This window comes from Colletotrichum fructicola (genome assembly GCF_000319635.2).
Source record: "Colletotrichum fructicola Nara gc5 chromosome Unknown KSG_Nara_v1_contig02, whole genome shotgun sequence".
NCBI lineage: Eukaryota > Fungi > Ascomycota > Sordariomycetes > Glomerellales > Glomerellaceae > Colletotrichum > Colletotrichum fructicola.
In genome coordinates, this window is record NW_027094052.1 from 4,508,661 (window position 1) to 4,535,565 (window position 26,905).

Consider the following 26,905-nt stretch of genomic DNA (forward strand, 5'->3'; position numbering starts at 1 on the left):
CCAATGCACAATTTTTTGATTTCCGAAGCCTACTGATCCAAAGCCTGACTCTGGCACTGTAAAATGTCTGTTAGTCAAGAACCACGAAAACGAATGATGAATTGCTTACCATCTCCCAGTACACGCCCTTCTTCCGAAGCAGCTCCTTGTGGGTTCCCTTTTCCACCACGCAGCCTTCGCTGAAGACGAAGATGACATCCGCGGTCTGGATCGTCGACAGCCGGTGCGCAACAGCGACCATTGTCCGCCCCTGGCGCGCCCTCTCAAAAGCGGCCTGGACGATCTTCTCCGACTCTGAGTCCAGCGCCGACGTCGCCTCGTCCAGCAGGAGCAGCTTGGGATCGCGTATCAGGGCGCGGGCGATGGCGATGCGCTGCTTCTGGCCGCCGGACATGGAGACGCCCTTCTGCCCGACCTGGGTGTCGTAGCCCTCGGGCAGGGAGGCGATGAAGTCATGGATGAAGGCCTCGCGGCAGGCGTCGTGGATGCGCTGCTCCGAGATGAGGGCCGGCTCGGAGATTCCGAAGAGGACGTTGTCGCGGATCGTGCCGCGGAACATGATGGGCTCCTGCGGCACGAGGGAGAGGTTGCGGCGGTAGTTGTAGACGTTCATGTGGTTGACGTTGATGCCGTTGCAGAGGACCTCGCCGCGGTTGGGCTCGACGTCGTAGAAGCGCTCCAGGAGGGAGATGATGGTCGTTTTGCCGCACCCGGACGGCCCGACGAAGGCCGCGTACTGCCCCTTTTCGATGGTCAGGTTCAGGCCGTCGAAGACGACGACGTCGCGCGTGGGGTACTTGAAGTGCACGTCGCGCAGCTCGATGCGCACACCGCCTTGCGACTTGGAGATCTCGTCGCCGTGGCGGATGCCCGAGTTGCCGCCGACGGCCGACTCCTGGACGTCGAGAATGCGGTCCGCCGCGGCGGCGGCCTGCGCGGCGCTGGGCGCCACCGACAGGGCTTGACTCGCCGACTCGGCGCCTTGGATGATGGCCATGAGGCAGATAAAGAAGGCCTCCATGGTGTACTCGCCCTTGGCCAGGAGCCTGCCGCCGTACCAGAACACGAGGGCCTGGCATCCCATGCCTGCGCTGTCTGCGAACCCGTACAACACGGAGGTCCACTGTGCTTTGCGCTTTGCTGCGTCGATGTGTTGGTTCAGAAGCTTCTCATACCGCTCTTTGATTGACGGTTCCATTGTGAGGGCAGAGACGGTGCGGATGGCCCCGATGGCCTCCGTGGCGAACTGCGAGCTTTCCATGAACACTGTCGAGTTCATTTGGTCAAACTGCACTTCCTGCCTGTACTTCCAGAGACCAGTGCCCAGCATGACAGGCAAGCAGACGAACATCGCTATGAGGCCAAGCTTGGGCGAGTAGAGGAGCGCGATGAGCACGGCTCCGGCGACGGTGAAGAGACCCGACAGCAGGAGGGCGAGGTTCAGTCCGAGGAGCTCCTCGAGCTGCTTCGCATCGCCGCCGACCCTCGAGCTCAGAGCCCCGTGGGAGTTCTCGTCATCGTCGAAGAAACTGACATTCTGGTGCAGCATGTCGGTCAGGTACTGCTTCTTGTACACGGCGCTGATGAAGTACTGCGTGTGCAGCCCGATCCAGCCCTCGCAGGCCCACGCGATGCCGATGCATATGGCGAGGACCATCCACATGAGGCCCCAGAAGTTGGCTTCCTTCTTCAACTCGTCGCTGGGGAGGAGGAAGACGTTGATCACCTTGGCAAAGAGCCAGGCCTGGATAGGCGTCCCCGATGCGACCGCCATCGCGGAGATCGTGATGCCGAGATATGAAGGCCACTTGTCGCGCTGGATCCACATGAGCTTGCCGAAGCTCCAGATGATACCTCGCGGCTTGCGTTTGACGACCTCTCGGTCGCTGAGGATGCTTGGGGGACCACCGTGCTTGCTCGAGTTGGCGTACGTTTTCTCCGTCGAGGCGTCATCAAACTCCACAAGCTTGGGGTTCGCCTTCTCGTCATTGGGATCAGACAGGTTCAGAGCCTGGGCGTTTACCAGCCCGCGGTAGACGCCGTACTTGTTGGCCATGAGGCTCTGGTGCGTGCCTTGCTCGACGGCTTGGCCCTGCTGCAGCACGACAATGTGGTCCGCCTTTTGGATTGTTGAGAGGCGGTGGGCAATGGTGATTGTCGTGCGGCCCTTGGTAACCCTGTCGAGTGCGGCCTGAACGACCTTTTCGGACTTTGCGTCGATTGCGCTCGTTGCCTCGTCGAGAATGATGATGCGCGGCTGCTTGATGATGCTCCTCGCGATAGCGAGTCTTTGCTTTTGGCCTCCCGAGAGCTTGGCGCCGCCATCGCCGACCTTTGTGTCATATCCCTTTTCAAAAGATGTCAGCAACACGCGAAGGATGTTGAAGAAAAAGGGGTGTACTTACGTCGGGGAGTCTGCAAATAAACTCGTGGGCGTATGCCTCCTCGCAAGCATCCTGGACAAGCTGCCTCCTGCGCTCCTCGCTCTCGTTCTCCAAACCGGTCCCGATAAGTCCGTTTGCGACGTTGCCGAAGATGGTATCGTTGAAGAGGAAGGGCTCCTGTTGAACCAGACCGACCTGTGACCTCCACCACTGGAGGTCGCAATCCTCCAAATCGACGCCGCCGACACGGATGCGCCCAGAGGGTCGCGTGACCTCAGGTACCTTCTCACCAGCCGCCTTGCCCGCGGCTTGGGGCATGAGGTTTACCTTGGGCACAGCAGGCTGCTCCCGCAAAGAGTACCACCGCTCGAGAAGTCCGACAATCGTGCTCTTGCCAGAGCCCGACGGCCCGACAAGTGCAATGTTTTCACCCGGATGAATGCGGAAGTTCAGCTCGTTCAGGACGGTGATGCCGGGCCTGGTGGGATACCCGAACACCACGTCCTCAAAGATGATGTCGTGCGAGTCGATTTCGGGCTTGAGATTTCCGGACGGCGGCAGCGGCGCGTCGATCACGGTGAAGAGCTCGCAAGCTGCGACCATGGCCTTGCTGACGGCCATCAGCGGCGTCGAGATGCGCTCCATCGAGGTGAGGATCATCATGACTGACATCAGCACGACGAAGACGACGCCGGCGTTGTTCAACGCCCCGGCAATGAAGCGCTGCGTGCCGTACCAGAATGCCAGGCCGTAAGCACCGAACATGCCAAAGAACTACACCGAGTCAGCTGTGCAAAGGGAGTGAGAGAGATCACATCGTCGTGGACTTACGATTAACCCAAACTGAGCAGCCACAATGGGCGCCGTCTTCTGAGCCCGCTCCTTCGCCTTCCGCACCCACCCGTCGTACGTTTCAATGACACGCTTCTGCGCGCCGCAGGCCATGACCAGTCGGATCCCTCCAAGAGCCTCGCTGGCGACAGCAGTGCCCTGCATATCTGCCACCAGCGTCTCCGTCTGCCCCTTGACCACCCTCGGCAACACGATTGCGAGAATTAGCGTGATGTACAGCAGCAACGAGGACGTAACCAGGGTCAGATCCCAACTCCAGATGAAAGCGATGATCAAAGCCGTCAAGATAGTCCCGGTAAACTGCAGAAACGTCCCCAGGCGCTCCGAGATGCCGATCTGCAGCGTGGTCGAGGTCGTCGTGATGGCCGTCGCAGGCGCCCCGGGCGCCATCGAGTCGATGGTGTGGATCGACTGCGCAAAGAGCGACTGGACGTAGTGCAGGCGCACCGCCGACGAAAGCCGGATGCCAATCATGCGGAAGCAGAACTTGTTGATTGAGTTGAGCAGCCAGCGACCCAGGAAGAGGGCCATGATGAGCAGCGCTTGGCGGTTCAGGAGGTGCTCGAAGTCGGAGGTGGTGAGAGTCGAGTTAGGCTGGAAGAACTCTGTAAACTGCCCGACGAGCTGGCCAAAGAGGATGTTCATGAGCGGGAGGGTGACGCCGGCGCCGAGGGAGGCAACGGCCGCGATAACGTATACTATGAAATCCCATCTTGAGGCGTAGGTGAATACTCGGATGTAATCTGCGAATGCGGGTTTTCGTTCCACGGGCCCAGCGTCCCCCTTCCCGGCGGGGGGTGATTTCTCGTCTGTTTGATTTTTCTTCGCCATTCTTTTTTCCCTTGGTGGCGTTCAAGTTGTGTGTGAGTCGTGGAAGTTGAGAAGTTCTGAGATTCCAGAAATTCCAACCATCAGCGAGACGCAAACCCCCACGACAATATTTCCTCCCAATGACGCGGGGAAGGACGGAAGTCGAAACTTACTTATGGAGTACAGAGGTAAACTTCTCGGTGCTTGGTCTGGTCCTTTGATGTTGCGGCGGATCAAAGCTGCAGAGGTCTGATCTCGACGTCGTTCATGCCTGGCCGTTTTGACCGTCAAGGGGTTTGGTTTTGGTGAGCGAGATCGATATGGGACCGTTTTGTGGCCCGTTGCCTCTGAAGAACAGAGCCAAGTTTGGCTTCAAGAGAGTTTCAAGAATAGAGCGGGATTCGAATTCAAAAGGCTCGATTTGGTAGAAAAACAAAGAAGGACCGCAAGTTGGCAAACTTGCCATTCAAATAGCATCCGAGGACGGAACGATTCTGGAAGACACATGTTTTGGGCAATATGACAGGCACCACCAGCAGATCCAATCTTGCCAGGGCGAAAGATCTCGTGTAAGAGGTCGCTGCTGCATGGGCCGCTGGATTACCGCTTTTGGAAAGACACGACCCGTGCGTTCGTACACTCGTAAATTGAGGCTCGGAGTATTTCGACCAATTAGCACTCGGCTTACCTTGTCTCAACCTTGCTCCCATTAAGGGCGCCTCTTCCGCGGATGACCTACTCTAGGCGGGCAATTCCTATGGGAACAAAAGTACCTGGTGGTTCATACTTCAATGACAGTCCACATGTGGACGTTATTCATGGATGTAAAGTTGCAGGACCGTAATGCAGCCTTGGCATCATGTAAAGTGTTCTCCTGCAGGCCGACTTCCGTAGTGGAGTTCTCTTTCTCATTGCTCCATCCGCCAGGTAAAAAACGATGAGAAGCTGTCGCCGTCGGCGGTGGTGGTGGTGTTCTGGAGACGGCGGCCAGTGAGTCAGGGCCGATGTTGTGTGAACCAAATCCTGTTGGGGAGGCTTGTTTGCGCTCCGTTCGCAACAACCTGGAGAACGGGCTGCGTGGTTGATCTGATCGCCGCCGGAAAAACCCTTCTTGCAGCAGAGGACAAGAGTTGACCGGTGCCGTCCCGAGCGAGGTCTCGCGGCGAGGGGCAGATGCCTCTGTGCTGGGGGGTTTCGAGGGGTTGGACCTCTTCGTGTAGGCGAATGTGATACCCGCTGTGAGCCGCAGCTGCAACTCACACGTGGGCCCCGCAAGATGAGGCGAACTCCTGCTGGTCAACGTTTGGTGCTCCCAACTTGAATTTGCTTCGGAGCTCTCATTGTGTTGCCTTGAATACTAGTACGTACAGATCATCATAACATGCCTTATTTCGAACCAACGAAAGGCACTGGGTATCTCTTGGCCATTCCACATCCCGTTTCATTTACACATATCCGCGGATGCCACGTATGACTCCCGACTTCTTCTTCTTATCGCCATCGTCCTTGCCCTTGCCCTTCTCATCTTTGCGCCGATTCTGAACGCCACCTGACGTTGCTGTCATTAGTTGATCCTCCAGAACCCGTCTCGGAACCGAAGCCGGGATCCTCCAGACTCACCTCTGCCAAAGTATCGTGGGTCAGTCGTGCTCGGGCTGGCAGCTTCGTCCGCCTCTAGTGGACTGGATGGTGCCGGCGCGAGCGATGCACCCGCGGGTACCGGGGTTGACGGGTTGGTCATGATAGGCGGCGTGTTGCTGTACGACGACGGCAGAAAGTTATCTGACAAGACTCGGTGGAGTCCAGAACGGCTAGCTCTCATCGTCACGGGACTGGTCGAATGAGTCGAGTCCGCCCCGTCCACGTCCATGCGGAAGGGCAAGTCGGGCCGCGTGTGAGAGTTTGACGACCCAACCGCGAATCTGCCTTCTTCAACTTGAGACTGCAAGACCGTGTACTTCCGCATCAGGGTCGTATACTGTTTTTGCAGCTCAGCTTGCTTTGCCCGGCTTGCAGCCAAAGCACTCTCCACGGCAGCCTTGGTCTCTGCTGTCCTTCTGTTGTGCAGTCCTTCATGTGCCTCCAGAAGCTTTGCATTCAAAACCCCGATCTGCGTCTGAAATAGCTTCTTCGTTTTCTGCAACTCTTCCTCGCGAGCTTGCAGTTTCAAATCCAGCATCGTGGCCTTGTTCTCTGCCTGGGATGCAGAAGCTAGAGCTTCTTGCCTCTCCGTCTCCTTGGCCTGGAGATTTCTCTCCGAGATCAAGAGTCGCTCTACCTCTGCCCTCAACCGATCGATGTCGGCGGCATTTATTTCGATGGATTGCATGTTTTGCTTCGAGTTGAGTTCCTTGACTTCTGCATCGCAGACCAGCTTCTTGAGCTTCTCACACTCCTCTCGCGCGGCGTGCAACTCTTGCTGCAAGGACTGAATTTCCAACTTCGTCTTCCGAGACTCCTCGCGCAAGGTTCGTAACTTTGCAGACAGGTCAGACTCCCACTTCTTGGCCAGCGTTCGACTCTTTTCGGACTCCTTTCTGATTTGCATCTCAGCCTTCTTCGAGTCTTCCAGACGTTTGCGCAAAGTACGATTGTTCAAGATGAGGTTCTGGGTTTCAGCCTCGCTCGCTGCTTCCTGGACCTGTCTCCGTCGTAGCTCGCCTATATGCGCCATATGCTGCTGCTTGAGATATCTCTCAAAGTTCAAATCGTTTTGTAGAAGGAGAAGCTGCCGCTGCAAGAACGCAATTTGGGTTTGCCCGTCAGCTGCGGAGGACGGCGCGGAGATTGCGGGCGGCGGAGGCAGTTGTGTGGATGACTTCTCGCCTGCAGAGTCCTGGTGGCTGAGGGCCAGTGAGGGAACACTGTCATTGGCCAGAGACTGATGAAGTCCAGACTTGATCACCTTATTTGAGTGAATCATATCTTGTAGATGCGTGTGCGAGGAAGACGGGTTGAGTTGCGGCGGCAACGTTGGACTGTCACCGGGCACATCGGTCCTGGGTGCCTCCAGTGAGTTTCGGTTGGACGGTTGGCTTGACAGCGAACTTTGACGCTGAGCAGTCGAATGAACGCGACTACTCGCCCGAGAAGCTTCCTCTGGCGTTCGGATGGTCCTCCAACTCTCGGCACCAGCCCCCGGCGCAGCATCGCTCAACAAAGCAGGCCCCAGCCCGTCACGATCTGACTCGTCACTGAGAAGCGAGCCCTCACCCTCGGCGGCCTGAGCGACGTCAGGGTTGACAACAGCGAAAGTGTCCGCAGAAAAGCGCAACGCCATACACTCCGCCACAACCTCGGCCGGCTCGCTGGTCATCCAACGGCCAAAGTCTGTCTTTTCAGATTCAATGGTGAGAGTGTAAAAGTTGGGATGCAACAGATGGCTTTGGCGAAAGCGCTCGGACTTGTGACGTATTTCGGTCGGCTGAACTTCCACCTCGTCGGGGTTTGCTGCGTTTGCATGTCGAAGATATCGCTGCGGTTTCCTGATGTAATCCATGAAGTTGATGGGATACAAGCCGTAGAGAATGGTGAAATAATTAGCGAGATGAGGAACATCGATGTCGTCGGTTTCGGGGGAGAAATGGCAGGTCTCCCATCCCGAGCTTGAAGCCTTCTGCTCGCCTTCGTCTGATGTAGCTTCAATCACCCCGATCCTCTCACTATCCCAGAAAAGCAACCGTGCATAAATGTTGAACAGGTTTGGAAGATGTGGCACCAGCGAACTTGGCATATGTGGCAATATCATGATCAAAGCGGTGATTGCCACTGAAATGACGGTTGTCGAGGTGTCTTGTTGCAAACATCGTAGCAAGTTGCCGAACAAGGGCGTTTGCAAGATTTGATGTAGATGCGGCGGTTGGCTCTGGACGAACTCGCACAAGAGTTTGGCAACGCGGGCTCGGCACTCGCTGCGAACAAACGACTTGTCGAGGGTGAAGAGAAAGTCCTGGGCGTCGCATTAGACACTGGATGGTATGGCGGCATGCGCGGTGCATCGCTTACCTTGGGCCTTTTTTTTCCATACGTGAGAAGAGCCTGGCGTATTGCGCGCTCGCTCGATTCCCCAGTCAAGTCATTCCCCGACTGCGTCTTGTAGTATTTGTCCTTCCACGAGGACAACAGTCTTTGCGCGAAAGGGTTTACGGTAGGTTCGGCGGTCGAATCGTCGTTATCGACATGGCCCAGCATCAAAACCTCGAGGGTGGCGTTATGCGACTCCTCCATCAAGCCCTTTTCCCGGGTGAAGTTCTCCAAGACCGGGTCATTCAAGATATCCCACCACTTGAAGAGGCGGGCCGGTGTGCGGAGCACCGGGACCAAAAGGCGGAAGATGTGGATGAAGACAGCATACTTGGATGGCGTGCCCTTGACATGCTTCTCGTATAGACCAAGCAAATCATCTTGCAGTCTGTCGGAGCTCGAGTCGCTATACTCTTCGTGCTTGTTCAGGTACGCTTCGATGACCTGTGTGATGTCGTCGGAGAAAGGCAGAGACGGCGAGGCTGACAGGAAAGATGTCAGAGCTTTGGACAGGTCCTTGAGTGACCTAAACAAGGTCTTGTTAGCCGATCGTGGGCACCATGGCAGAGTTGTGGGAGCTGGAAGGGTCCTGAAGCGAATATCGCGCACCGCATGACACAGGATCTGGATACGAGATGCGGAAGCGACGATAGATGGGAAGAAGATCTGGCCACTCACGCTGACGACGCCATATTGCTATTTGTGACTCTTCATGGAGCCTTGCGATGTTTTTATCGGTCAAGGGGGAAAAGCAAGGCTTCGGCGGACCGCGAGGGCGGGTGTTGAGGTCGATATCATGCAACCGTCAGGCAATGAAATCTGCTGATGCAAGGTACAAGCTTTGCCAGGGACCCTCACAGTTGTGCAAGGCCGGTACGGGAATGGAATGGGCGTGGAAACAGTGGAAGGAGACAGTGGAAGGGGGGAAAGATTGGATAATTGGACGCTAGGAAAGCCCCGACGAAAAGCACGACTCCCCTCCACCGCTGCCCTGCCCTGCCCGCCCGCCTGCCTGCCTGTTGCCATCCTAGGTACGCCACGGACGAGTTTGGGTGGTGGGTGACCTGCGGCGGCGTGCGACGGGCCACAATCCACACAGTGAGGGGACCCGATGGAAATGACTGCCATGCGCGTTGAGTGGCCTCGCCTAAGACTGCTCTAGCGGGTCCTGCATGTTTTAGGGGGAGCTCTGTACAGTGCAGAATGCGCATCTGGGATGAGCAGAGATGGCCCTGGCACAGTGACGCGGATCCTGGATGAAGCGCGGCAGGTGGGGATACTTGGATCTCGGTGGCCGGATCACGCTGCAGGCAGGTACCGAGACCCCACCAGTGACCTCACGGGGCTAAAACCCCGCAATCCGCGTCTGTACCGCGAGTGCGCCATGCGCCGGTGCGTGGGCCACACTGCACCGATGCACCCGACCCCAGAAAAACGTACGGGCGACAGTGGGGCCATTGGACCACTTGAAGCTGTTGTGGGTTGTGGTCTTGTCCAGAAACGCACCTGATCAGTCGTCCACAGCCAGCGCGGCGTAGTGCCATATGCGTGCTTGTAGAGCAAACCCCCTCAGCTCAGGTCACTTTGCCGGCCAGCTGCGAATAACACGGATTCCCTTTCCTGGGAGGAGAGGTAAGGTACGTAACCGTATACTGCTCCCAGCAGCAAAGAGCCATGTACCGTCCCGTCCGTACCTTGGACCAGAGATCGGCTGGTGGTGCAACCCCTCCTTTTGCTTGGTCCAGATGACTCGACCCTTATTGCTTGCTTTCCCCTCCCTCTTTTAAGCCAAATAGCTCTGAGCTGTCCTTCTTCTCCTCCTTCTCTCCTTCTTCATCATCATCATCATCAACCAAGCTACTCATCCAACAGCTGCCTCACCAATTCCCCGCGACAACCTTCTCTGTGACCTCTTCACAGTTCCAATTGCTTCATATCAGTCCACTAGCAAGCTCAAGCTTCACCATACCCCTTTCCCCCTCAAACCCAATCCATACAAACAGTCGGCAAGATGGCATCCAAGAGCTCTGCAGTGGCGGACGAGCCCATTGAGGTCTTGTTCGCCCTGCAACCCAACTTTGACCTTCTCGACATGGCCGGCCCATTGGAGGTCCTCGCCAATGCCCTCCACGACAAGAAGGACAAGAGTGAGTCCCCAAATCTACCCTGTTCTCCCTTTCCCCCCACCCCAATGACACCAACGTGAATGCGGACGCAGCCCAGCTGACCAGCCGCCCTACCCCGCAGACTCCAAGGCCTTCGAGGTTACCGTCGCCGCTGCTGAGCCCAAGGTCGTCTCCGACTCGGGCGTCACCATTGGCACCCAGATCCCCTTCAAGGAGGCCTACGAGCGCCTCAGCGACTTTGACGTTCTCGTCATCGTCGGCGGCGATAGCGACAAGATCATCAAGGCTAACGCCGAACCTCTCCCCCTCATCACTGCCTTCTCCGAGCTGCAGAAGAAGGACCCCACCCACGAGCGCACCCTTCTCTCCGTCTGCACCGGCTCTCTCCTCCTTGCCAAGCAGGGCATCCTCGCCGGCCTCTCCGCCACCACCCACTCAGACTACATCACCACCCTTGAAATCCTCTGCAGCGAGGCTGCCACCCGCAACCTGACCGAGAGAACCGACGTCATCGAGGATGCCCGATACGTCGTCAACAACCTCCGATTCGACCTCGGCGACGAGGACGAGAACCCGTATGTCCGTCGCACATCCGACGCCGGCCGCCGACCCTCCAACGCCAGGTACGTCAGCTTGCTAATACCAAACCCAATTGACTAAACGTGGCTAACGACACAGCAGAAAGGGCAGCATGTCCTTCAAGAGCTCCGGCCGCCGCGAGTCCATCACTCGCCGCGCCGCGATGCGCCTCGGTGGTCTCCGTGTCATCACGGCTGCTGGAGTCAGCGCTGGCGTGGATGCGGCCCTGTATCTTGTCAGCGCTCTCGTCTCCGACGAGTCGGCCGAGGAGGCTGCTCGTTACTTGCATTGGACCTGGAACAAGGGCGTCGTCGTCGACGGACTCGACGTCTAAATGAATTATGATACCCATGAATTACAAGGATGGATGGTAAAAGTTCATTCACGATTCATGAAAATCTGTAAGAAGGACGGGAAAAGCCTTCCAGATGTGTAAAGAGATCTTGAGATCTCGATAGTATTGAAGCAATTACGTGTTTATTAGTCGCAAATCCACTCTATTTCTGAGCCTTGTAACTCCTGCAGCCATGCATGTCACTGTGATCCACTACTCCGTGGGTTCTGCCTAAATCGCGAACGCACACCACCGCCAATTGACTGACCGGGTCTCTGCATCCTCCAGCCCGCGCAATTCCTCGTTTTCCATGCCAGATTTCAGCTTCGTCACGCGCACCTTTCCCCTCATAAACCAGTGGGGAATTAACTCTGCGTGTGCGTGGGCTTACATAACTTGACTCGTCTGGTGCTGAAATCCGGGGTTGTACCTTTGACGGACAAGGCAACTCCTTGGGCAATCTTTCGCACAGCGCGCTCGAAACGCCGTTGGCCAGCTTACCGTGTCAGGCTAAACATCGGATAGGCAAACGGGCTGCCACTCGACGCGTCTCAAAACTTTGGGGCTGCTTCTTCCCCAGACTGAGGCATCTGCAATACCTTGTCGACGGGATGGGTTTCCTATTACGCAGGTGGTTTCCATCAATGCGGAGCCAGCTCGAGCTCAGCTCTTGAAACCTTAAAACGGCAGGATGTCGTGTGACGGAAATTCAAACTATCAACACACGTGATGAAGGCACCTGCGTATGTAGAACTTTTGAGCATTTCTGAGCCAAATAGCGCAAGCTATCAAATATATTCAACTGTACGATTCCGCGTTTGTCTTGTCATGCGCTTAGACTGATGTTCCGGCTGGAGCCCCGCATCCGGACACCGAATGGATCCTTGTGGGTACAGCATCGGACCCGGACAATTCCCCCGCTCCACGTCCAGCGCCTTGAGACGGATCCACTATCTCTGGCGGACTTATGTAGACCCGCTTCAGCCAATCAGAAATAATTCAATCCTTGCTGTGAACTTTTTAGATTCTCGCGAGCCGCACACCAGAATCCAAGAGCACCGTAGGCCAGCAACGACACCATGCCTAGATCGTGGCGAGGACTGGTTAAAAAGGAGTTTAACCCCTTGTTTCCGGGCTTCAAGCTCGGAGAGAAGAAGGTCTACCTGTGAGAAGCACCCCAATTGCCGTCACCGCACCCCGGCAGCGTGGAGAAACTGACCTTTTCACCACCCTCCACAGGCCGAACCACACAATCACCTTCATCCGCAAAGACAGAGTCCCGCCCAACTGGGCCACTTTCCAGGTGCCCCTCACATTCACAAAGCTCGACATCCGCGACTACCTCTGGAACCTCTACAAAGTCCACACGACGGGGGTGCGCTCATGGGTGGAGTCGAGCAGCGCGATCCGCAAGCCGCGCGGGGGATACTACCGCCCGCAGCCCAAGAAGTTCATGATGGTCCAGCTGGTGAAGCCCTTCGTGTGGCCCGACCCGCCTAAGAACCTCGAGCCCTGGAACAAGAAACTGTGGCAGGCGCGTACGGACGCGGCGAACGAGCACTTCAAGAGCCAGGCCCACCTCCAGGCCGGTAATCTGCATTACCCCAGCGAACTAGCCATGACCAGCACGCCGCGGAAGCGGCTTGCGGAACAGGCGAAGGCGCTGCTGAACGGGGAGAAGCAGTGGGTTGAGCCGGGCAACTTGGACAGCAAGTGGGACAAGATCGCGGCGGTGGCGAAGAGGGAGAGAGAGGCGAAGCAGAACAAGTATGACACGGAGAACCCGGAGAGGCTGAGTAAGGAGAAGCCGATGAGGAGGGAGAACAAGGCGAAGAGGCTCGCTGAGAAGGAGGCCAGTGAGAAGGAGGCCAGTGAGAAGGAGGCCGGTGAGAAGGAGGTAGAGAAATAATGAGCACAGGGAGCGCATGAATGAAGAAAGAACGGCCGATGACGAGTTGCACTGGATAGGCGAAGGGGCGTGATGTCGTCTATGGGATGGCAGCGCGTGGTGGACCCCATGTACAAAATATCAGACAGCTCAAGGTGAACATGCGGTGATCGCCGCATGTGTGTACAACACAAAAAAAGGATGGCATGGAGATGTAGATCATGTCAATTGGTATCATCAAGTTCGTTACTCTCTTCGTCCGTGTTTGATACAACCCAGTGATGGCCTTCTTGAAATCGCAGGACCTCGTTGCCCCATGCCCACCAGCCTGCTGTCAGGTGACGTGCAAAGACCTCAAGGCCGCGGAATCCTTGGGGGAGCAGGTCTCCGAACAACGGGCGCAGGTTTGGTTTTCTAGAGTGGATGTCTGGCACAGCAGCGATTATTCGCTGGGGTATTTTGCGGCCATCACCGCCGCCGCGACGCCTGGCGATGATTAGTCTCTCCCACGGCTTCCTCCACGCGGACTCGGTGTCGAAGATGGGCTCCCCCTGCGAGGTGATCTTGACCCATGTCCATTCAGCAGCAACCTCCAGACCCCATCCGGACAGAACACCTTTGGGCGATGTGAGAAGGTCTACTAAGCTAGGCTTGTTAGTGACCCAGACGGCGACGAGGCCACCGTCTGCAAGGTGGCCGCCGACAGGAATCTGCTCGAGGAGCAATCGGGTCTCCTTGAGCCCGTATACCGTGGAATACCCTCCGGTCTTTCTCCTCGCGGACTTGTTCGGCCAAGGCGGATCCAGGACGATGAGGTCAAATAAAGGTGCCGTCGAGACGAAGTCATCTCGAGTATCCTCGATTGAGCCGCTGATGTACGATGACCCTTCAGGAATAAAATGCGCCTCTGCCGCCGCCGCCGTCTCACGCGTGGCATGCTCCTGCAGGCCATCTTGATCGTCACCGCCGCTGGTTCTGGCGGTGATGCTGCTCTTGGTGGTGGTCACTCTTGGGAGACAAAGCGGCGCGGCGTGGTGCTCTCTTAGCGTGTCGAGAGCGCTCCTCACCGCCGCCTCGATCATGAGGTCTGCAAGTTGGCTCGCCGGCGTGCTTTGGTTGACGTGGGGGTTCCGCGGCTCCGGTAACGGATAGGGCTCGGCGACAGGGTCGACCGACAGGAGCCGCCGTGGGCCCCCCCCTCCTCCTCCTCCGGATGTTGTCTCGGCACTTTGGCCCGGGAGGTGCTGACTTTCCTCGATGGAGGCAGGGACGTCCACAAGGAACACTGTCTGGCTCTCATCACGGAACAGGATGCACTTTGGCGATGCAGAGCTTGACCGGTCGGGTTTTGAAGGCGGACCAGAGACCATAATTTTATGTGAAGTCGGACTTCTCTGGTCTTAATGCGATAGTGCCCTGCTGTGTGGCTATGACGGGCCGGAGGCGTGAATTGAGGCCCGGCGCAGTCCAAGTGCAATCGAACGGGACCCGGGGCTTGGCTGGGTTGGCCGTAGGAAAAGATAGTACGACGCAGTAGTGCCGAAGTCCTGCGTTGGCGCTGTTTCTCCTGGGAAGACAAGACGGGCGGTCTGGGGCCTATTTCCCTTGGGGAATAATCTTATTCCTGGTGGGAAAATTGTTGAAGACTACTGATCCCTAGCTGGCACGCCAAAGTTGTGTCCAACGTGTGTGATTCAGGTACACGCACGTGTAGACATCGTGAGCGTACAGCGTCTTTTCAGCACCGGTATCCGTACCTTGGCCAGAACAAAGCTGCTGGCCGGAGTTAAAGATCCAGGCGCAATATCTTGTGGTCTCGTGCTGCAGAGTAAAGTGACCGCGAAGTCGGCCACTCGCAACTGCCACCGCCTCTATCCGAAGGGCGTGTCCAGTGTGAGGTACCTTACGTCCGCGACGACGCTCGGCAATCTTCGGCTCGTGGCCTTGACCCCTGTACTAGACTCAGCGGGCAGGACAGTCCGACAGTGCCTCTCCCACCAAAAATGTGCCTCCCCCATTGGCAGCGCCGGTCCGCTTGAGCGCCCCGCGGCCCCCCCCCCCCAAGAGGGCGACTCTTCAATGAGAGGGAGCCTTTTAAAAATCTCGCCCGTATGACGTCCGCCCCGTCGCATTCCGGCTCCAGAACCCTTTTCCCTTCCATTTCCCATTGCAACTTCTCCACGATCACCGCCGCCCCACGATCCTTACCCTCCTCGCGTGCCACCTCGATTCCCTACTTGTGCTCTAATTTACTCCCCGACCTACACACACGCTCCAACACCGACACTCACGGAATGCTCCTGTAGCTACGATTGCCTTCACTACACACGGACGAGGGAACGAGAACCGCGGGTCGCGCTGGCCAGGGAATGCCGTCAGCGCTGATGGAACATGCCTCCATGTCGGAGGTAGCACCGAAGACGCAGCGATCAAAAGCCGACACGAGGAGCCCTCCCGTCTGCCCGACCGACAAAGATGACACGGTAGAACTGAGGAAACAGACCCGGACCTTCGACTATGTCTGGCGGTCCGGCGTCGCGGGAGGCTTGGCGGGTTGTGCTGTAAGTTGGCTCCCTGGGTGACCACGATCTATCTTTACGACGGCCATGTCTGACTTCACCGGGTTATGCAGGCAAAGACGGTCGTCGCGCCCCTCGACCGCGTAAAGATTCTCTTCCAGGCGAGCAACCCCCAGTTCGCAAAGTACACGGGGTCGTGGTTCGGTGTTGCGACGGCGATGAAGGATATCAAGTCCCACGAAGGTGTGTTAGGGCTGTTTAGGGGACACTCTGCAACGCTGCTTCGAATCTTTCCCTACGCCGGCATCAAATTCCTCGCGTACGAGCAAATACGATCCATCATCATCCGAAACAAAGACCAAGAGACCCCATGGCGCCGCCTCCTCAGTGGTTCCATGGCCGGCGTTACCTCTGTATTCTTCACATACCCTTTGGAGGTCGTCCGCGTGCGTCTGGCCTTCGAGACGAAACACGGCGGGTCTTCGCTAACCGCCATCTGCCGGCGGATCTACAACGAGCGCTTCGTGCGGACAACCGCGAAGCCTACCGGCACCGTGGTCGACGCGGTTGCTGCGCCTATCGCCGCAATTGCACCACGCTCGGGCTTGGCCAACTTCTACAGAGGCTTCTCGCCAACGCTACTGGGCATGCTGCCGTACGCCGGCATGTCCTTCCTCACACACGATACCGTAGGCGATATTCTCCGACTCCCGAGCTTCGCCAAGTACACGACACTCTCCCAGCCGAAGAATGCACCCGAGGGCAAGGCTGCCCCGCTCCGCTCTTGGGCCGAGCTGCTCGCCGGGGGTGTCGCTGGTCTGGTATCGCAGACCACATCGTACCCACTCGAGGTCATCCGCAGGCGCATGCAAGTTGGCGGTGCCGTTGGGGACGGTCACCGGCTTCGCATCAGCGAAACGGCCGCGATGATCTTTAGGGAGAGGGGAGTGCCAGGCTTCTTTGTGGGCTTGACGATTGGTTACGTGAAGGTGTTCCCCTTGGCAGCCGTGAGCTTCTACACTTACGAACGCGCCAAGACCTGGTTGGGAATTTAGACTGTCTGCTTGTGACAAGAGAGAGAGATGGATGGCTGTTTATGAGTACGGCGTTATCGGGATACAACCGGGGCAGAAGCATTGCTGGGTTTTATGAAACAAACAGGCGGTTGAGAGGAGAAGCCCTGAACCGCCGGAGTATGAGGGCGCCCTAGATTGGAGGCTAACTGCACATGACATTGTCCAATAAACAGTTTTGTATGTTGCGTCACATGTTACGCTCGAAATTGCAGCACATTCTGATTTTTGCGGCTGAGCGACAGGGTGGGCGATTTGGCTCGATTTCATTATATTTTTCTTTGTCAAATCATCATACCGCTCTTACTCAGCTTCCTCGCTGATACATCTTGTGATCTCAACACCGTCCTAGATCTTGTCAGAAGCTGCATATGACTTGCTTCGCAGCGGTGGGAGAAACTCACGGGCACACCAGTCGGCTCGAAGCTGTTGATCAGCCGGCTCTCATACTTGAGATGCGGGTCCCCAACCCTCGTCAAGTCTAACCTCTCCTCGCCCTCGCGCTTGAGATACTGCTTCGCGGTCCGGTCGTCAAAGAAGCCGCTCTCCTTGCGCGCCTTGGCAACATCTTTGGCGGCGGCACGCTTCTCCGCGACCGAGCTCCGCACGTACTCCAAATACGGCGGGTTGCCGGGCTTGATGACGTTGTCGGCCGCGAGGACGGACCCGGGCGCGACGATGCCGAGCTGCTCGCACAGCTTGAGGTCGGTCGTGTAGGCGGGCTTGTAGTGGTCCAGGAACATGAGGTCGATCCTGGGGAGGTCGCCGGCGGCGTGCAGGCGCTGGATGGAGGCGTCGCTGGGCCCGACGACGACCTTGACGATGTCGGAGAGGCCGGCGAGGTCGACGAGGGACATGATGACGGCGGCGAACTCGGGGTTGCGCTCGAGGGAGTAGTAGCGCTGGCCGCCCGCCTTGCCGACCGCCGCGCCGAAGAGGATGCAGGAGTAGCCGACGTACCCGCCCAGCTCGACCTGGTGATGATTAGATGAAAGTCAAAAATCGCGGAAGCCTTCCCTAGGGAAAGATCGGATGATCTGCAGCCATCTCGTGTGCAACTCAAAAAAAGCTGGGTTCGACAGGGGCATTTTGGGGGTGGGGGATTCTGTACCATAACCTTGGGCTTGACTTCAGCAATCAGATCCGTCACGATCTTGCCCTTGTCCTCGCCGACGTTCATGAGGTACTTCTTTTTGCGACCGAAATCATCAATGGCGGCCAGCACACGCTCGGGCGAGCCGCGGATCTCGTCAATGTCTGGCTGGGCGTAGACAAAGTGCAGTAGCTCGATTTCGCGGCCATCGTCGAAGAAGACCTCCTCCTGCACCGCGTAGGCTTTGGTTTCGTCAAAGTGAGGCATCTTTTTTGTCTTGTGTGTCTGTGTTGTAGTTTGTCTGAGGGCTTATGATGCAAGTTAAACTGAAAAAATGACCAAGAAAGAAAAAAAGCAAGGGAGATTTAGGAGGGCGAAGCAGTCTGTGGCAGCGACATGGACGATTATTATCACGATTCAACGAGACGGATTAGCACTGATACACCCATTGCAGAATCTCCGAAGCAGCTCGCGCCAGCATGCCGAGTACGTCCGGAAACGCAGCTCTCGGCGACCTTTACCCCAACATCGTCCACCAGCGGGCTGTGGAGCTGCCCCTCGATGCACTTTGGAAGGCATAATTCCCGGGGGGTGGGCGATGGGCAAGAGCAAAGCTCCCCAGCGGGAGCAAGCAGTGAGGGGGTACTTGTGTTAAGCACGACAGGGCCAAGGAAGACAAGGTACCGCAGCATAAAACGATGACCTCCAGCTCCCGTCTTGATTACCTCACATGCCTATGGCGGGGTAAAGAAGGGACCCGTTCATGTCACCTGCTTTCGCGATCAGGGAGCGGGAGCGGGATGGTGGGGCCAAGCCCATGGGGGGCTGGAGCCTGGGCAACCTCAAGTCCATGACACGCACAACACCTCATCAGACCGCGTCTTCGATGTAATTGAGTTTCACCGCCAGCTACCTCGGTGAGCAGGACCTGCGCCCGACTGCGGGGAAATCAGGAAGAAGCAAGCAGACGAGAAAAAAAAATAGCTCAAAAGCATTCGGGCAGGCAAGCTGGCAAGGTACGGAGTACATACTTCTCGCCAACGACGTGGGCTGACGGAAGAAAAACGCAAACGCCGCTGATCCAAGACGATTAATTGCATTCATCCGATCGATGCAACGCATACCCGCAAAGGCTAACCAACAATGTTCCGACCGAAACATCAGCCCAGAAAATAGAAAAATATCAGGAAACCCCTCCTAGCATCTCTCTCCCCGGGCCAACCAGAGACCTCCAAGATCCAGATGCGGCTCACCGGATCATTGTCTCCCCCCGGTCTGTCTCCCGTTCATCCTACCCCACGTGCGATATCTAGATTCCACGATTCGTGTCGATCAACGCTAGACAATGGCCCTTTTCCTTGTTCAAGAGAGACCGGGAAACTGAAAAGAGGCTGGCGCGGCCTGCCAACTGCCATCGATGATGGAATGGACTTTTCGCTGTTGTGAAACATGGGATTTCCTGATTGCCTCTCATCACCCCTGCTCTTTCGCCTCCATACCGGACGGAAACCACTCCGAACCGCTAGCACGCCATCCAAAGCGCTTCCACGCATTGGTTCACACCGGACGGCAACCGCCCGTGGCATGCGGAGCTAGGGCTAGAACGGCGCCGCCTGTACAAGCTCGACTTCTTGGATGTCTCCGGCCAGGGTCTATGGGGCCATCTGCAACATCATGAGCATCATGACTCTCGTTGTAACACGACATGCCGAGAGAAAGAGCTGCCAGACGTGAATTGGACTTGGTCGAGTATCCACGACCGAGTTTTGTGACCAAACCACTACGGGCAAGACGGGTCGAGTGTACTTGTCACCGTTTTCTATGCCGACCCTACGGCTGCTCGCACCACTAGCTCATGCTGTAACTGCAGCTACGACTGCATGTAGGCAAGGAAACGAGATAGACTTGGCAGATTCAGCTGGGCGGGACAAGCCGCGCACTCGAAGCTCTGGTCTGCCTCTTGCTGCTCTTTGCCGGTCTTGTCGTTTTCGTCTGGGATGGGATTCCGCGCAACTGGATGCTCTCTGTTACGAAAAGAAGTCGGTCAAGCTTGTGGGAGTCCCTGAATGAGCGTTGGAGGCGCAAGTGATGATGTCGACAATGACCGATCACTTGCATGCGCTGTTTTGCCAATGGAACCGTCAGTCGGGAGCATGCTTCGTCGGCTGCAGAGGTCTAGGTCCAGGTTCAGGAGAATACAGATTCATTCAAAAGGCGGCCGTGGGAGCACATGTCGAGCAACCTTCTCATCCTCGATCTCTCATCATTCAACATCACCTCTCCAGGCTTGACGTTCTCGACACCCTCCCATTGCACATCTTTCTTCAACCCAATTCCCTCCTAGTGTGCTCCTCGAGTTACACCCAAACTTTCAAACATTACACAAGATGGCCTCCGACATGAAGGCAACGGTCGAGCCGACCAAGCAGGGTTTCTCCGTCTGCGGCTACGAGAAGATCGAGTACGACTTCGAGTTCCTCGATGGCGTCTTCCAGAAGCAGAACCGCCAGCTCGCCGACTGCTACTCCCGCTGGAAGCGTTGCTTGGCCGTCATGGACCTCAACATCTTCAATCTCTACGGCAAGGAGATGCAGGAGTACTTTGACCACTACAACATTGAGCTCAAGATCCACAAGACCATGATTGGCGAGAAGGCCAAGTCCATGGAGACGCTGCTGAGCATCGTCGATTCCATGACCGAGTTTGGAGTCTTCCGCAAGGTTCGTTCACGCAGCCATGCTATTGAAGCTTGGGAACGTCGGCTAACACACTAATCCAGGAACCCGTCCTTGTTGTCGGAGGTGGTCTTGTCACTGACGTAGCTGGGTAAGCTCCAAACCCCCTTCATCCCATACACCCCCTTTCTGACACACCCCTAGCTTTGCATGCGCCTCTTACCGCCGCAACACGCCATACATCCGCATCCCCACCACCGTCATTGGTCTCATCGATGCCTCCGTCTCCATCAAGGTCGCCGTGAACTACGGCAATTACAAGAACCGCCTGGGAGCGTACCACGCGCCCTCCCGCACCTTCCTCGACTTCACGTTCCTGCGCACACTACCCACCGCCCAGATCCGCAATGGCTTTGCTGAGCTGATCAAGATCTCCACCTGCGCACACCTCGAGACGTTTGATCTCTTGGACCGCTTCTGCGAGGAGTTGATCGGCACAGGCTTTGGCCGTTGCGATGGCAGCAGCAGCGAGGTCCGTGATGCTGCGGACAGGATCAACCGTAACGGTATCCACGAGATGTTGAAGCTTGAGACACCCAACCTGCACGAGATCATGCTTGACCGTGTCATTGCCTACGGACACACGTAAGTTTCTCCCCTGCAGCCACCCGTGAACGCCATTGACACCTTGCAGATGGTCCCCTCTCCACGAGCTCGTCCCTGACGTGCCCCTCCGCCACGGCCACGCCATCTCCATTGACATGGCTTACTCTGCAACACTCGCCCACGTCCTCGGCAAGCTCTCATCCGCAGAGCACCGCCGCCTCCTCAACCTATTCTCCCGTGCCGGTCTGTCCATGGACCACCCGCAGTTCGACGAGGCTATCCTCGACAAGGGCACCACCGCCATCCTCAAGACCCGCGACGGCAAGCTGCGCGCCGCCATCCCTTCACCCATCGGCCAGTGCGAGTTCCTCAACGACATTTCGTACGAGGACATGTGCGCCGCGCTCAAGGTGCACAAGGAGCTTATGAAGGAGTACCCCCGCGAGGGCGCCGGTCTCGAGGCATTTGTTGATGCCAGCGATACCGGGTACACGCTCAACGGATGCTGCGAAGAGGTCGAGTCAAGGGAGTTCATGGATGGTGTCGAGAAGACCGTCATCAACGATGATACCATTTCTGAGGAAGGTTCATCCACTGCTGCGTCATCTTCTCCTGGCGAGTATGCTTTGTCAAATGGCAAGAACTTGGGCCCCAAGAGTGCCACGCAGGTGGCTTCCAGCTCAGAGGTTGCGGAGAAGCTGAAGGGGGTCGTTGGCGTTGAGGCGGTTCCTACCAACACCGCATAAAAGCGTCCTTTTGTCTATAGGGAGTTTTCATTTAGGGTTTAACAGTAGAATCGAGTAGAACTCGACAAAAAAAAGTTTATGCCACCTTCACTTCATTGGTAATCATCTAGTGAGGGCTGATGAACGAAGTTACCAATACCTCTCGAGTCAAGAAGAGGGCTATTGTACTGAGTGGATGATCCCACAACCAGTTACACAGTTATGTGCGTAGAATTCCTTCATCTGATCCCGTGCAATTTATTCTGGCTCATTTCCGTGGTGCCGAGGACCGCCATAGTTGTCGTTGGTGTGGAACGCGATGAGGACACACCGGTCTCCATTGAACCCCTGGGTAACTGGTATAAATTGTCAATCAAGTGAGGTGATACAGCTTCCTTTGCTAACAACAAAATTCTCGGAATACGTGCCTTGGATTGAAAATGGTCAGTGTTCTTGACTTGTACTTACAGACGGGCTGGCTGGACCGCAATTTCGCAGTTTTCTCAGCGTGTCGTGTCGATCTGTTGAATACGCTAGAATACACCCACGAAGAGAGCGAAGGAAGATGTCTAACCGCGTTTTCAGTTTTTCGATTCATTAATGCGCGCGGACCGCGCGCATGTTGCCATGAAGGGTCTAGGTATACTCACCATAAGTGTTCAGACAAGTCGGCTATGTAGGCCATTCGTTGGTGCTTCACCATGATCACAGCAAGATGAAGGCTATTTAAACATAACCACGTGGATCTGGGGGCCGTAATTGATGTGACTGTCAGTTTACATCAGGGCCGAGATTCCTTTTGGTTTACAAACCAACTCGTTTGGACTGCATCTGCAACAACCTTCGGCTTTGAAAAGCCGATTTCGATCAGCTAATCTTCCGGATCGCGCGCAGTCGTCTTTTGTCATCTCAGCCGTCTAGCCGGCATACCGTCCACCGAGCTCAACGGCCTGCTTGTGGGTTTGTTGGCGAAGCTAGAATTCGAGACACGAAAGTGGCCTCCAAAAGAGGGATCTCTAGGTGGTTTGCGTTTACGAGCTGAGGAAAGCAAAACAAGATCGGATCTTCGCGAGGTAGTTTCCGGTGATGTTTACTACCAGGTACCGGCGTGGCATTCTTGATTGAGTCAAGTGAGATTAAAGCATTCGATAGTTCAGGATCCAGAGACCGGCAGATTATCTCAGAGGTATATGTGGTGAATACCCAAGAACTAGTGCTTGGAAGTGAAGAAAGCCGACGATAGAATAATCGTTCTATAGTACGTTGGATCCAGACAAGACCTCTGCATACCCAGCAAGACTCCTCGTCCAATCGATATGAAATACTTGAACTTTCATGGATACCGTTGTATTTCTTTGTTGGTTCTACAACTTTCGAGAAACACAAGGGTTCATTTTATACCTCGTAAACTGTTAGCCTTGTATAATCCAGCCGAGCCTCTCCGTTTGACGCTCAACACAGTTAGGCCCCGGCTTTTCAATGCACATATGTTGATGTGCTTGGCTTCAAGATGTATACAAATCAAGATATTGTGACTGTAATCGGTGAACGGGGCATCTATCTATACCTGTAGGCCTTGAACATAGCACTTTAAAAGCACCCGATGTCGTCCCCTCTCGGTGACTTTCTGGAATGATACGATACACAAGCTGCAAGAACTGAAATAGCGCCTGAAGAATAAAGATACTTCCTTACCGAGCTCACATCATACTTTGAATTGGCTAAGCTGTCACGCAATGCAGTGCCCGAAGGTTGAATCATTGAACAACCCTCATACTACTATCTTGGTGTTTTCGGGGAACGCTGTCACCACATATTTGGGATTAAATTAGTTCTGAATGTCCGATTCCGGACTAAACATTGTAGCCTATGAGTACCAGCCCGCGCTGTTTACAAAAGTGGCTTCCAGCTCATGAGCCACTTGCAACGGCCCGCGACCAAGCTGCTGTGGTAAATATTCGACGACAGCAACATCTCCTCGAAAGCGCAAATAAAGAGAAATATGGAATCTCAACGACTTTCCAAAGTATTAGGCGTTCATAACCAAGCGGCGATCAGTTGCAGTCGATTGATTGTGATGTTCGCTCGAAGGTGTCGTCTTCCCTTGGATCGGAGGAGTCAAGCTTTCATGCAGCAAAGAATGAGTCTGGTCTCTGGACTGCTCACTTGGCATTCCTAGCAGTATCAATATCTGAAATATACAAGCAAGTAGAATGAAGAAAGACAGAGAAGTATAGACTAGAATGCGAACTTCAGATACACGGTGACATCTTTAACGTTGTGAGTCTCGTGACATTTGCGGAGTAGGCAACATACATAGGGTCCATCTTAGATGACACCATCAATGATTGCGGTAAACAGCCTTCAATAACTTACGGCAATGGCAATGGACATTAGGACATAATCCAATATTTGTGATTATTGCGCACATACCTTGCGAAACCAGTCCGTTTGACAGTTATGGCCAGCAAACAGGGGGCTGTAGGCACTGAGATGCTGGTGAACTTGACTAAACAATCCATTCTCTGCTGATTCACTTATAAAGAGCTCTCATAGAGTTTAAGTGAGTCTCAAATTCGTTGTAAAATCAGACAGGGCACCAGACACACATGCGTGGGAGATAGACAACTTGGGAGTTGGCAGTAATCGCATTGACCCGGAGGTCGCCGGACGAGATTGTCGTACGAGTTCAAGTGCGCCCATAAGTGGCTCGCTATCTCTTGAAATCGTCTCCCCTCATTTAGAGACCTCGCTTTCGATGGATTCATAAGAATACTAAGATCAACCGTGATTTGTGATTGAATTGTTCGAAGTATCGATTACAATAACAGTCGAGAGCGCTCAACAGAGCTTGTGGTTCGCCAAAGTCAAACGGCCCTTAGAAACGACACAGCCATTGCTTCTGCTGTTTGAAGCTGTGAGTGGAAGGATTATCTTATACTGTGCCATCTGCACCCGCGACACGCTCGCCGTTCGCAATACCAGAGAGGTTGACGGAGCCCCTCGCATAGAGCATTTATGTACCACGCGGATATCATCTTCTTTTCTAAATAAACAGAATGAGGCCAGTAGTGTCCAGCCACTTGAAACTGTCCAATATGATGACGATCTGACAGGATGGCTCCTATGGGACGACTCATTAAACTAGGATGCTGGCGTGTAGGAACTGTTGTCTACATCTCCCGATTAAATACAACGAAAGATAGTGCATACTAGAACGACGATGGATAGTAGAGACGATCTTATGACTATCGAAAAGTCACCCTCGGAATAATCTTAAGGTCTGAGGGCGGCCACGACTGTAAACGACTACATTATTGCAAGCTGCGCATGGGGAATGGTCATTCATCGCAGCACCTCATTCTCGATTGCCTGTAGATTCTCTCAATCTGAGAGCGAATTCATAAATCATAATCCCCGTGGTCCCTGGGTAGCTTATCTTCTGCAACCCATTCCCAACTAACTCCATGATCTCAGTTCCGCGTCACTACCTGCTGTGTCCATTTTCACCAGACGCCGTATCTACGCATATGTTTTGCGTGGGAAATCTTGCAAAACGAGGCACCTACTATAAATATAGACTTTCAACCCGTTTGCAGATTCATCTCGATCAATGAGATTGCAACAAGCCAAGTGAGAGAGAAAGCCTCGTGAAGTAATCAACCGTGCAGTCTCTGTCCTTGACGAGGAATGGCCAGGCACACGTCTCAAAGTACCCCGTCAACGATGGGGCAAAATATGCTGGCGTCTTCATTCATCTCCATAGTCTTAAGAGTATTCTAGATCCACATATTCAGCCGAGACGATGTAAGCCATCGTCGCGTTGAGAACGATAGATGAGCATTTTATTATTGTCGTTGTGGGGTTCTGAGATCAAGAAGATCCCATATGCCAATTCGCCAACACTACCAAGTATTGAACTCACATTTGTGACTGCCCACCCCCTTATAAGTAACCGATAGCTCGAGGTCAATCAACAGAAACCAATATGAAGTCGGCGACGGTAAGACTGATTCCTTTGGGTGAGCTGACATCGACAACTGGAAACGAAGCAATAGTATTTAAAACGAAACCCGAAGCCAAATTCCAAAGCGACCAGACAATGTCAGTCTCCAGTCCATGTCCGTGTCTCAAGCACGATTGCAGTGGCGGTATTGACCTCGCAAGCTAACGTTCGCGCAATCATGTCATGCACCACCTGGCAGATGCCCCTGTTGCAGGCTGTAGTAATAGCTACTTCCTTCCAATGACAGTGTATTCTCCTGTCTGGTTATTCCCATGAATAAACACCAAACAGTGCTAACTAGGGATCGGATGGGTCGACATCACGGTGAAAGACTTTGGTTTCTTGCCGGCTCATGTTCTGAAGCATCCCTAGGATGCCTGCGGCGACAGGTAATGCAGCCCGCACAGTTTGTTGCCCTCTTGAAAGGCCGCTAGCACCGTCAAGAACGCTGATCTTTTACTAACAGCTTGCGTCCACGACGATGCATCAAGCTTGTCTCAGCTGGCAGACCTCGGTGAAGGCCTCAGGACGCGACATAAGTGACACATCCCGAACTTCTGAACCTACCACATCACAAGACCATTCAATCATGTCTACCAGCATAGGCCAATGGCCGTATACTCTCCCAGGAAAACATCGTGACATCCCACCAAGGAGCTAAATGTCACCCAAGCACCCCCATTGGCCTCTCCCTTCCCTAACTCCACGCAAGCTTCAAAACAAGCCCCATTGGATCCCGATCCCGCACAAGCCCTTCAAACAAAGAGCTACGTCAGTCGCCGGCCCCCAAACATGCATCAGAACTTTTCGACATTTGAAAACAGAAGGAGGAACAAAAAAAAAAACGGGCAGACGCGCAACCTGCTCGCTCCCACATCCCGAGATGCAACCTGGATGGGTGATCCGACCTCCAAGCAGTCCATGCACCCAAATACGTCGGCTGCCATTGGCCAATTCCGCACCAAGCAACCCCCTAACGGAACGCGCATGCCCTTCCGGGTCCTCTTCGAACTGGGATTCTTAGCCCCGGAACCAGACAGTCGCTGCTTCGAAAATGGAAGCTGGTGTGAATAAATAGAGCTGCGCGCCGTCCCTTTCTCTCATGACCCCTTTCCTTGGTCAGTCCGATGTTTTTGCATCTCTGAACGTCTCGTGCGTTGAGACATGTCCGTCTGAACATGACGGCTGTCCCCGTTGGGATTCCATTCCATT

General features: G+C 55.1%; 8 protein-coding genes across 8 annotated transcripts; 4 read left to right on the plus strand and 4 right to left on the minus strand.

The window, feature by feature from the left end:
- Positions 1–29: 29 nt before the first annotated feature.
- Positions 30–4,067, minus strand: BEA3-2 (ABC transporter BEA3; the record flags this gene model as incomplete). Its single annotated transcript, XM_032033191.1, has 4 exons — positions 30–56; positions 110–2,347; positions 2,406–3,158; positions 3,216–4,067. The coding sequence occupies 4 exons, from the start codon at positions 4,065–4,067 to the stop codon at positions 30–32; spliced, it is 3,870 nt and encodes a 1,289-aa protein (XP_031887673.1).
- A 1,424-nt stretch (positions 4,068–5,491) lies between these two features.
- Positions 5,492–8,761, minus strand: CGGC5_v004007 (Tuberous sclerosis 1 protein-like protein; the record flags this gene model as incomplete). Its single annotated transcript, XM_032033190.1, has 4 exons — positions 5,492–5,595; positions 5,667–7,995; positions 8,052–8,595; positions 8,748–8,761. 4 exons carry the CDS (start codon positions 8,759–8,761, stop codon positions 5,492–5,494), a joined length of 2,991 nt encoding a protein of 996 aa, XP_031887670.1.
- A 1,319-nt stretch (positions 8,762–10,080) lies between these two features.
- Positions 10,081–11,108, plus strand: CGGC5_v004008 (Uncharacterized protein; the record flags this gene model as incomplete). Its single annotated transcript, XM_032033189.1, has 3 exons — positions 10,081–10,216; positions 10,317–10,818; positions 10,877–11,108. 3 exons carry the CDS (start codon positions 10,081–10,083, stop codon positions 11,106–11,108), a joined length of 870 nt encoding a protein of 289 aa, XP_031887671.1.
- A 1,079-nt stretch (positions 11,109–12,187) lies between these two features.
- CGGC5_v004009 (mitochondrial 54S ribosomal protein uL23m) lies at positions 12,188–13,017 on the plus strand (the record flags this gene model as incomplete). Its single annotated transcript, XM_032033188.1, has 2 exons — positions 12,188–12,273; positions 12,348–13,017. 2 exons carry the CDS (start codon positions 12,188–12,190, stop codon positions 13,015–13,017), a joined length of 756 nt encoding a protein of 251 aa, XP_031887668.1.
- Positions 13,018–13,220: 203 nt separating this feature from the next.
- On the minus strand, positions 13,221–14,366 carry CGGC5_v004010 (Uncharacterized protein; the record flags this gene model as incomplete). Its single annotated transcript, XM_032033187.1, has 1 exon — positions 13,221–14,366. One exon carries the CDS (start codon positions 14,364–14,366, stop codon positions 13,221–13,223), a length of 1,146 nt encoding a protein of 381 aa, XP_031887669.1.
- A 1,029-nt stretch (positions 14,367–15,395) lies between these two features.
- LEU5 (Mitochondrial carrier protein LEU5) lies at positions 15,396–16,570 on the plus strand (the record flags this gene model as incomplete). Its single annotated transcript, XM_032033186.1, has 2 exons — positions 15,396–15,557; positions 15,629–16,570. The coding sequence occupies 2 exons, from the start codon at positions 15,396–15,398 to the stop codon at positions 16,568–16,570; spliced, it is 1,104 nt and encodes a 367-aa protein (XP_031887666.1).
- A 321-nt stretch (positions 16,571–16,891) lies between these two features.
- CGGC5_v004012 (putative catechol O-methyltransferase 2) lies at positions 16,892–17,948 on the minus strand (the record flags this gene model as incomplete). The annotated part of the gene is made up of 3 exons (XM_032033185.1): positions 16,892–16,936; positions 16,993–17,562; positions 17,700–17,948. 3 exons carry the CDS (start codon positions 17,946–17,948, stop codon positions 16,892–16,894), a joined length of 864 nt encoding a protein of 287 aa, XP_031887667.1.
- A 2,120-nt stretch (positions 17,949–20,068) lies between these two features.
- Positions 20,069–21,708, plus strand: CGGC5_v004013 (Demethyl-4-deoxygadusol synthase; the record flags this gene model as incomplete). The annotated part of the gene is made up of 4 exons (XM_032033183.1): positions 20,069–20,401; positions 20,461–20,507; positions 20,561–21,001; positions 21,051–21,708. 4 exons carry the CDS (start codon positions 20,069–20,071, stop codon positions 21,706–21,708), a joined length of 1,479 nt encoding a protein of 492 aa, XP_031887665.1.
- Between the last annotated feature and the right edge of the window lie 5,197 nt (positions 21,709–26,905).